The sequence below is a fragment of the Takifugu rubripes genome, chromosome 1, assembly GCF_901000725.2.
Source record: "Takifugu rubripes chromosome 1, fTakRub1.2, whole genome shotgun sequence".
Taxonomy (NCBI): Eukaryota; Metazoa; Chordata; class Actinopteri; order Tetraodontiformes; family Tetraodontidae; genus Takifugu; species Takifugu rubripes.
In genome coordinates, this window is record NC_042285.1 from 5164980 (window position 1) to 5175302 (window position 10323).

The following is a 10323-nucleotide window of genomic DNA, read 5'->3' on the forward strand; positions in this document are numbered from 1 at the left end:
GTAATTGAGGACATTTTTTCAGATGTAGGTTGTGTGTAAAAGACTTTATATCTGAACTGGAAACACAATGATAACGTTTGAAAATGGCTAGAAGAGCTTTGAAAGCCCGTGACAGTAACTTTTTAGTCTTCCTTTCAAATAATGATGTTTAAAGGATTGAAACCCAACTACCCACAAAAGCAGCTAAAAAATTCACACAGAATCCCAAGTGGGACGACAAGGCCGTGGGCTGTTCCCTAAAAAGGAAGCGTCTAAAAAGAAAGAATCAAGGAAGTTGATCTTCGTTTGAACCCTTGCAGAAATTGCGACTGTTGTGTTTCCTGTCATGTGAAAGATTTCTGTGAGCAAAAGCAGATAAGGATGAAGGAATTCTGCAAGAACTTTTCTGTGGAGTTTGCATAGTAATGTCTACATTTTGCAAAGCAGATGACGCTTTTAAATGTGACAAATGAGGTGATTTGACTAAAAACACAGTTAACCAGAAGTGAAATATATAGCATGCCCAGTAGCGTCTCTCCCGGACAAGAATTTCATTTCCGTCGCTCTCCAATTACTGACAAGGCATCCGGTATGTCCGTGCTGAAATATAAGCTGGGCTGGTCAAGATGGACGTGATAAAAGCTCCATAGCGAGAATTTCTTTTGTTTTGTTGTGTTTTGTTTTTTAGACGGTGATTGTAATAAGTCGTCCTACATTAACTGTAAGAACTTAAAAATATATATAGAAAATAAGATTTAAACCTGCGCAAAATCAATCTTTTGATGCTCCTTGTTAGAGTTTCTGTAAGATTTTTTTTTTTTTAAAGTGCTGCCGTTCTATTTTCTTTAAGTGGCTAAAATCTACTATAAAGAGCAAAGTTGGCGCCATCAAGTGGAGATTATAGGGTAACAAAACATACAAAGTATTAATAAAAAGAGAGGAGAAATCAACAACAAAAATTAGTTTGTTTATGCAGCAAGTTCAGGTTGGTCTTATATCAATTTAATTTAATTTAGTTAAAAATAGAACTTCTATTTCTGTTTATCTACTTCGAGAACTAACTTGCCAAGTTTATCAGCATACGGCGGTTAAACCTGACTGAATCGATTAAATAATTTCATATAGTTTGAGTGTTTCTTTCAATCTGGATTTGAAATAAAACCAGAGGGTGTTTTTGTCGGTTTTAAATGGTGTAGTGCGTTAAACTGCCACACGGCGGCAGTAAATCTCCATATGCAAAACACAGCAGCCTTTGACGTTCGATTCTTCTGATTTTATTTAGAGAAAATGGCTTTAAATTATTGTTACAATAGTGTATGTTTGTTTATTTAGACATTATGTGTAGATATATGCTGCATAAAATTACAAAGAGCACGAGACGTTGTCTATATATCTATATATATATATATAACAAGGGGACTTTCCAAACTGGCATGTCAAACAAGAATGACACTTACAATTATTCTAGCGTCCATGTTTCGCTAAGGTGTGTCACCTTCAGTCCCAAACCAGGCTGTAACTGTTCAACTGTAATCAGTTCAAGTGTCAGACTTGCAGGACTGGTTTCCCCTACAGCAACTGCGTTTCTTTATGACGCCATACTGGCATGTCATTAAGTGTTATTTGGTGTAGGATAACCCATCAAATCAGTCACCAAAAGGGTATTTTGTCACTTGAAACACAAATCCCACCTACTTAAATCAGGAGTGAGAACAGCTTTGCGTTATGGACTTTCATCAGTACATCTTCGAGTAGGCTGGTTAATCTTTGTTAGCATGATCCATTGCCTATATTTAGAACGGCTCATTCATAATAGTTAACAGAACTGTTGACGTCTGGTCCCTTTTCTGCCTCATCTAAGTGCACAAAATCACAGCCTAGAATTTAGTGTTTTGAGGAAGGAATTTGTGGAACTGCGTGAATTCTTTGGACTTCTTGTTTTACGCATCGCAAAGCGCTCTCCTCTGCTCTGACTCAAACAGCTCCTTAGCCCACATCGCTCCTTCCCTCCTTCTGTCCTTTTCTGTCCTACTGCCTTTCTCCTCTCCTCTTACTCTCCTCCCTTCTCCCTCTAGCTCTCTCTCCTTTTCATCACTTCTAGTCCCCTGCTCCACTCCCTCTCCCTTACTCCTATACCGCTTTGGCAGCCACTCAGACCAGCACTCCCCGCGCGTTGCCGGAGATCCTCAGTGTGTCTGTGTTTTACCAGGTGGACGCACGCCTCACTGTCACCATTTCCACCCCGGAGAGTTCCACGGTGGCTGCGCAGCCCCTTCCCCGGCTGAGCATCGGACGGAAGACCCTGGTGGCGGCTGCTGTAGGGGTCATGCTGGTCCTGGTCCTGGTTATTCTCATCCCTGTGCTGGTGAGTTCGGTCAGCACAGGTAGTGCAGCGGACAGCGGGAGTCACTTCGAGATGCTGGGCACCTGCCGGATGGTTTGTGACCCCTTCCCCAGCTCAGGCCCGGTAGGTCCAGGAACCGACGCAGCAATCTCAAGCCCACAGGTGGACGAAGACGCAGATGTGAGCGATCACAGTATCGGACCACCCCTGCCAACTTACAGTGATTACGGCCCGCAAGGAAGGCCAGGACGTCCGGGCAAGCCCGGACCCCCGGGGCCACCTGGAGAGCCTGGCCCACCAGGACCGAAGGGACCACCCGGAGCAAGTGTAGATGTTGTACGGACTGGGATTCTGGGTTTAGGAGGCAAAGGGACAGTCAGCACAACCACGTACAACACCTCACCCCGGGTGGCTTTTTACGCAGGACTACGAAACCCTCAAGAAGGTTACGATATTTTACGCTTCGACGATGTGGTGACAAATATCGGCGGCAACTACGAGGGCGCGACTGGAAAGTTCACCTGTAAGATTCCAGGCACCTACTTCTTCATCTACAACGTGCTGATGAGGGGAGGAGACGGCACCAGTATGTGGGCTGACCTGATCAAGAACGGTCTGGTGGGTAACACTTTTACTGCACAGTGACAACAATATTTACTGACACGCTGGTGATAAGATGGAAACAAGGAGGACTTTTGTTGTTGTTCAATGAATGGATGAATAACTGTGAATCGCACGCCTCAAAATCTTCTCGGGAGGCTGAAACCAGAGAGCTGGCGCTTGGAAATGAGCAATAGTGCATTCACGTGGACACTGATTGTAGGTTCACGATAAAATGGTGTCACCGTCTAGTGTAATGACAACGCAAAGTGGCATGCTGCCAGATCGTGTATCGGCGCGTCTCGCACGTCCAATGATGCGCACGTCGGCGGGAGTGCAAGGAGCGCGGCGCTATCTCAACTCTGCACACATCAAAACACAGCCCGAGGTAGTGGCTAGTTCAAAGCTGGTGCCCTTTGAAATACAACAAACTTTGCGGAGCCGCGATGAGCCTGTGTGTGTTATCGGCGCGCCTGTCAGGCTCGGGCCTTCGCAGAATCAAATCCTGATATTTACCACGTCCATGGGTAAATTTGTAATGTCTTTCAAGCCCCAAGTGTTGAGGTTGATCAAACACCGTGTAAATCCGAACCTCCTACCAACAGATGAGTCAGGCTGCGGGCTGTGGTGCACCTGCACGCTGTCGCTAATGCAGCGAGTCTGGAGCTCAAAACTAATGCCTTAGCGTAGCTTTAGTACGTAGCATCAGTGTGATAAGATAGAAAGTTGTGTGTTTCCATCAAAATGATTCACCTGTTTGCAGTCAGCTCCGACAGATTTCCCACAATCATCGTCTGTTCTGAGATTAAACACAATAAAACCCCAAATACGGGAAGGATTTATGCAGGAAGTTGATCCTGGAGATCCAGACGTTACACAATGTGGGTGAGTACGCAGAGCAGCTCGTAACACCCTCAGTCATCACTTGTATTTGGGAAGACGTGACCTTTTCATAGCTCCAGCCAAAGGTGCACCGCAAGAGTGGAAGACGAGGGGAGGGTGCTGCTATCCTTTCTCAGAGGCGCAGCGAATCAAGCCCGACCCTCTCGGCTGAGTCACAGGAGAATATCGAGATACTCGAGGATATGCTTTAAATCAGCTTCCACGTTCCCTCCACAAAATACGCAGAAATGAGTGTGCATCGGCGGCCTCATCGGTCTTGTGTGTGCATGTCATTCCAGGTCAGGGCCAGCGCCATCGCCCAGGACCAGGACCAGAGTTATGACTACGCCAGCAACAGCGTCATCCTTCATTTGGATGCAGGCGACGAGGTTTTCATTAAGCTGGATGGGGGCAAAGCTCACGGGGGCAACAGCAACAAATACAGCACCTTTTCAGGGTTCATCCTCTACGCTGACTGAAGACGGGCGTAAGGTCTCAGTCCCCCAGGACGGTCGGTGTCTGACTTTCACCGGGCTCCTGCAGCACGGTTCATGTTGCCCGTAGCCACGGATCCCCAGTCAGGTTGTTCCTATCGATTCTTTATGGTCAAACACCGACACGGTGACTGAAACTGTGGATCCGCGGTTAATGGTAACCATCTACCTCCTCATCACACATCCATTGTGAACAGGCTGCCATTCGGACGGACCCCAGAGACGTGACAGTCATGCCATGTGTCACGCCGAGGCGGGCTGACGATTCTGACGCGGCAGAGGCCTCGCCGTCATTTCTCCGAGCTGTCATTTCACATAAAAATTCTGGGAGCCCAGCAGTTGTGGCCCCACCAGTGTTTGTAAATGTGCCGTTAAGTTCCCTCATGGTGTTCATATTTTAGGATGGTGCGACTGGAGAGACGCTTTCTCTCCCACGCCACGCTAATCTGAGTGCCAAAATGATATGAATCTTGTTCTGAATGCCAGTGTTACGAAATATACCGCGTCTTGTGATGAGTTGGAATATTATATCATACATATTATATACAGTATTATATTTGTACTGTCGTTCGTGCACAAACTGTATGTTTGAAATGGAGTCGTGGAGTCTCACCAAATTCGTGTACGTACACCATCATCGCGTCTGTTAGCTGCTGAAAGACTCGGGTCACCTTACTCTGCGTCGATTTGTGCATGCGACAACCGTGCAAATTGTTCTGTGTGCGCCCAAACTGCCAGGAAAAAAAGAAAAAGTTAATTACAGTCGTCGGAAACTTCTGTGTCTTTTCCACTTGAATTGTCAGTGATTCTTGTCGTTGCTTTATTTTTTTCCGCCGGTGTGTTAATCCTTGTGACATTAAAGTGGTGTTTTCCAGTGAAATCAGCGTTCTCCAAACACCAAACACAGACACGATCACCAGGGGTGGGGGGGGTGCATTCAATGCCCAACGAAGGTGGAAATTGTTGCGTATCATTGTCAAAGAATGGTGCGCTGTTCTTTTCCTCCAGTGGCAGAGATTTAGCGGGGGAGCGTCAGGAGACGGGTGTTCATGAGAAAGCTTAGATCAGTGCTGGAAGGTAATCGGGGCAAATTAGGCTCTGCTGTGATGGCAGTGACACCAGCGTCAGAGGCAGGAACATAGCTTCTGGGGCCCAACTGTAAAAACAATTTATTTCCACACTTTTCTTAAGTACTCACATCGATATTGCTAACTTATCCAGACGCTGTTTGCCTTTGACGTGGGTCAGAACTGCCGGAGAGCTGGGGAACTAAAGTTTTGACAGGGTGATGAAGTGGGGGGGGGTGGGAGGAATACTACCAAAACTCCTATTCACACGTTCTCAAGAGCTGCCAAAGCTGAATGCCAGCCCAGGGTTACCTTAGAAAAAAATTTACTTCAGCATTAGTCTGCCATGCTGACATTCTGTTTATTTAACTGGTCTGTGCAGGAAAGTAACAACCCCCCCCTCACCCACCCCCGGTCTAAACTTAAGCTTAAGACAGCAGAATTCCTCCAGATACAATTAAGACTGAAGGTCTGTGCCTGAGCAGAGGGTCACTCCAGCCAGGGGGCAACTGAGTACTGGCACAGGCTGCTTTCTTCTTGCGGGGGGCATGAGCACATCGTCAGATTAGAAACTTCATGTCAGACTGTCAAAGACAAACGCCCCCGGGACCAAGAGGGACAGCTTTCGCCGCTGTAACTGCTGCCATTGGAGGCTGCCAGCAAGTCCGCAACATCTGTACAATGCTGTAAGTCCTTGAGGGGGAAGACAGTCTCACAGGATGCTTAAATGAAGATTTCAATCCGAAAAAAAGCAGGCGCCCCTCACAACTGTCTTCTTTAGGGTCTAATTAGCACTTTAGTCTTAACCACGCATGTAAATAACACTAATTATTGCATCACATCGCGAGGATGCGGACAAACCTACGACTTTGTCAGCAATCGATTGTTTCCCATCAAGGTCGGAGTCAGAACCGGAAACAGTGGTAAGCTCCAAACCCCTAGTTATAACGTTGTTTACTTCTCCTGCCGTGAACCTTCTTTACCTCCTACTACAAAACCTCGCTTCAGCTATTGTGTGTAAGTGACACAAACCCCTCCCTGGGGGTGTTTGGCTGCGATGGCGACTTAGCTGAACAACCTACCCAAACAGCCGCTGTTGGGCACTTGATTCCATGATGAAACAGAAGCTGGACTATGCAGCACTTGAACCTTTGACTTGTATTTCCTCTAGTGTCGTCTCAGACTTAAAGCGGGGTACAGGGTTTGAAGATAAGCATTCCTCTGAAAAGCCCTTTAAGCTTCTTTTTGTTGACGTAAGCTTCGTTTCTTGGACTTGGCCGTAGGGATATTTTGAGATTTACTACTGTACCTCTTTTCATCATGTCCTAAGTGGAGGGATTTGAAAGATTATGTCTCCACCACGGAGTGGTTTTAATTGCGGTAATCTCCAGCCGATGCAAACGTAACTGAAGGAAATTTTCCCACCTTTCCTGTATCAGTTTACCGAGATGGCTTCAACCTGACATTTGCTGGGGCCAGTTGTTAAGGCGTGCGGACTTATCAGACGACTGCAGAGCCCCATTTTCGCATCGCTACACGTGTCCTTAAATGAGACAGGAGAATACTAGGCTTGGGGAGAGAACATCCTCTGAAGCCATGTGGGATGTGACGTTAATGACTACTTGGCATTGTTATCTTGAACATCCCCGCTTTACTCTGCAGGGCATCTAAACTTTAGTCATATGCACTGATGAGCTGGATTACCCTTTGTGCTCGTGTATAAATAGTAGTGTTTGGTAACTATTTTAGTATTAGATTTCATCTGGGATTTTCTTCCCAGAAATTCCCCTTATTCAGTCCAGGTACCAGAAGTGACATTGAAATGTACAAAAATAATATGTTATTTTGTGAAAAAGCAAATCTGATATGTTGCATTTCCACCTACCCAGATACTGCACACACAGAAGTGGGCTCGTTATGAGTTGATAATAAGATGGAGAACTAGAAGAGCACCTCCAGAAAGGCTTTTGCTCAGCTGTTTTTGCTAGCATTGGTAGCTAAAACCAGTCAATACCACTACAGAAGCGTCTACAGAAGCATCCTGACTCATTCAAGAGGGAGTGCGAGTACAAGAAAAAGTCAATTTTAAAAAGTTAGCTATTAAAAATAAAGCAGTTAACCGTTCATAAAGCAATAGATTGGTAAAGTGGATAAAATGATGTCACAAGATCAAACAATATAGAGGTCTAAAAAAACAAACAGAAAAAAACAAACATTGCCTTTCATTTTGACAACCAGCACTTTTTGGGCAGTGTCATCATAGCAACAGGGACTTTATAGAAAATTCATAATGTTCAGATTCCAATGCTAACAGATGCTAAACAGGTATAAAACTGCAAGTAGCGGAACAGCCACATGATTTTCAGGCTTTTGTTTAGAGCCAAATCATCAATGAAAGTGAAATTACTAAACCTGACATGATAATTAAGATTATCACCACTAAACTCCAGGGGAAGATGAGATCACTCAGTTTATTTAGTGTTGCCATCAACATGGAGCCGATGCTCCAGGGAGAAATGATCTGTCCAGATAAATGAGCATACGCCTATAGAGTTTCAATTAATTAGATCTCACTAAAGTTTCATTGGAGCTATATTTCATTCAGTATTTTTTTTTTCAGTTTTAGAATTTTTCCTGTTAAATGTGTCACAATTTGAAAATGCTAAGCGTATGATAATTACTTTAGCTAGACTATGTGGACTATCAATAGATCAATTTTTAAAGTTCTAGAGAGGGAAAAAGTGCTTGTTTCCCCAAACAGGAAGCAGTCTTGAGCCAAGCAGGACGGAGCATCAAGAGAGCTGGCCTTCTTCTTCTCTATTTGTGAGACCAGCCTGCATGCATGATGGGCACTTTATCCCATTCTTTGCAAGACCGACACAACATGCCCCCCACCCCCCACTTTCTTTGCCCGCGCCTTGCTCTCGAATCTGCGGCCTGTCCAGCGTGTCAGTGACTCAATACCGCCGTCCTCGCCCTCTTGTGGCTCTGACTGGGTCCAGTCTAACGCAGAAGGACAGGCTGAGTCATGCAGCTGGGGATGCTCCGCTGGCGTGTCGCCTGTCTCTTTACCTTAACGCAGTTTTGTGGATGCAGCCTGACAAGGGGCTGCAGAGGCTCTGCAAGTGCCCCTTCCTAACCATGACACCAGATGTCGGAGTTCAAGAGCACTGCAGTTACCCGGGCCGGTTTATCCTCTGCATTGGAATCACGCTGCATGAGTCTGTGACCTGATGTACGATGTTGTTCTTCTCTGTTTCACCTTGTTCTTTGAAGAAAAGTTTTCCTCGCCATTCTGTTGTGCGGCTTTTGTCAACCTTTCCTGCTTCAAAGGTGTCTTGCTGACGTCAGACCTAAAGGAGGTCATCTGCAGCTGCAGATTTGGCAGAACAGCTGTGATTGGCAGGTCTAATAGTAAAATCTTTCAATTAAATAAAGAAGTGTGTAAAGAGAAATTGGTTGGGGCTGTTTCTATTTATCTCTGCATCAATTTATCACACTGGGCTGGAGGTTTATTTGCAGAACTCTTCGATGTTTTGACATAGCCATATTTCTGGGTCCATCAATTTTTACATCCTGCAATATAAATTCCATTTATTGTCACTTTATTAAGGCACCTGAGGTATCAGGTATATCAGTGGATGTGTTAGAAGCAGGAAAACTAGGCAAACGTTAGGACCGAGGTGCCCCAATCCAGTCCTTGACAGCCTCATCTGAGCCGGGTTTTCTGTCCTACCAGGCAACAAACAGAAATACAGTGCCGTCTACCCGCTTGGACACAAAACCCGGCGCCACCATGAACCTCGCGGACTGGAGTTGGTCACAACTGCTTGAGGATGTGCGCAAGTTTAATAAGCGCCAAACTTTGATACCAAGACAACTGGCACAGATCGTCTTCAAAACTGCAGCTCTTTTGTGGTGTTCCCAGTGGTCAGTCTCTATCAGGATTGGTCTAAGAAAGGTAGTTAACTGGAGACAGGGTGACCTGATGGGGGACCCGATGATCTGGGAATTAAAAGGTCGGCCCAGGTCACCGGATCCAACAGAGGAGCTACTGTAGCTAAACGATAAAGAAGGTGATGGTGGTTCTGACAAAATCAGTGTATGAGAATTGGGATTAACTGGACCACGGTCCAATGGAAGAAGGCTGCTTGATTTGACGTGTCATATTTTGTTTTACATCACGTGGGTTGCTGATGCTCACGTGACCAACATTTGGCACAAGGGTGTACTATGAAAAGAAGGCAAGCCAGTTTAGACAGCTTGGTTGGGAAACTGCAGGTTCTGCCATGGGTCGGGATGGTTTGGGCAGCAAAAATGGGGCTGACACATTATTTGGCCCAGGATCACTTCGTTATACCCGATTGGTGTATTTGTAAAGGCGAAACACTACGCTCACCGTACCGGTGTACATAAATGCAACACCGCGCTGTTCAGAATCATAAATCAGTGGATTTTTTTCCATCCGTGCTGAGCTGAAGTCAGACAGCACAGTGAGAGGAAAGTTATTCAAGCGTGGCGCGTGAACACCCACACAGATTAGTCAAGTGAAAAGAAGGCACGCGGATATGAGTGGAGCTACATTTGAAAGACTTTTGACTCTTACATTCACACTGGCCCCAACAGATTTTTTTTTTTTAAAGGCCTTTACTGGGGAAAAAAATTATATATAAATATAAGATTTCTTTTTTGTCCCCTGCTTAATATTTAAAGTTTGCCACCCTGAGGCAATACATGGACTTTTCATTTTGGAGATAAACAGGAGACCCTTAAGTAAAATGAAGGAATGCAATTGTTATTGCAAATTAATTCAGGCCACCAACTGTCCAAAAATCAAATCTTCCCCTGAGCTGATTTACCTGTCCCGGTGGCGCTGGGGCAGGGAGGGGACACGATGAAAACCCAGCAAGAGTCAACGCACGCCGCGGGGGCCACAGGCTATCTCTCTGAAAATGAT

The 10323-nt window shown here is 45.5% G+C and overlaps 1 protein-coding gene across 1 annotated transcript; it reads left to right on the forward strand.

The window, feature by feature from the left end:
* The first annotated feature begins 1975 nt into the window (after positions 1–1975).
* LOC101066767 (C1q-related factor-like) lies at positions 1976–5173 on the forward strand. The gene is made up of 2 exons (XM_003961184.2): positions 1976–2941; positions 4105–5173. Exons 1-2 carry the CDS (start codon positions 2306–2308, stop codon positions 4282–4284), a joined length of 816 nt encoding a protein of 271 aa, XP_003961233.1. The 5' UTR covers positions 1976–2305; the 3' UTR covers positions 4285–5173.
* Positions 5174–10323: the final 5150 nt, after the last annotated feature.

What these genes read in the sequence shown, in the direction of transcription:
- LOC101066767 (XM_003961184.2), top strand. Translation starts at nt 2,306, where the DNA reads ATGCTGGTCCTGGTCCTGGTTATTCTCATCCCTGTGCTGGTGAGTTCG. An exon ending in ACCTGATCAAGAACGGTCTG is followed by an intron (nt 2,942 to 4,104) that starts GTGGGTAACACT and finishes ATGTCATTCCAG; the next exon opens with GTCAGGGCCAGCGCCATCGC.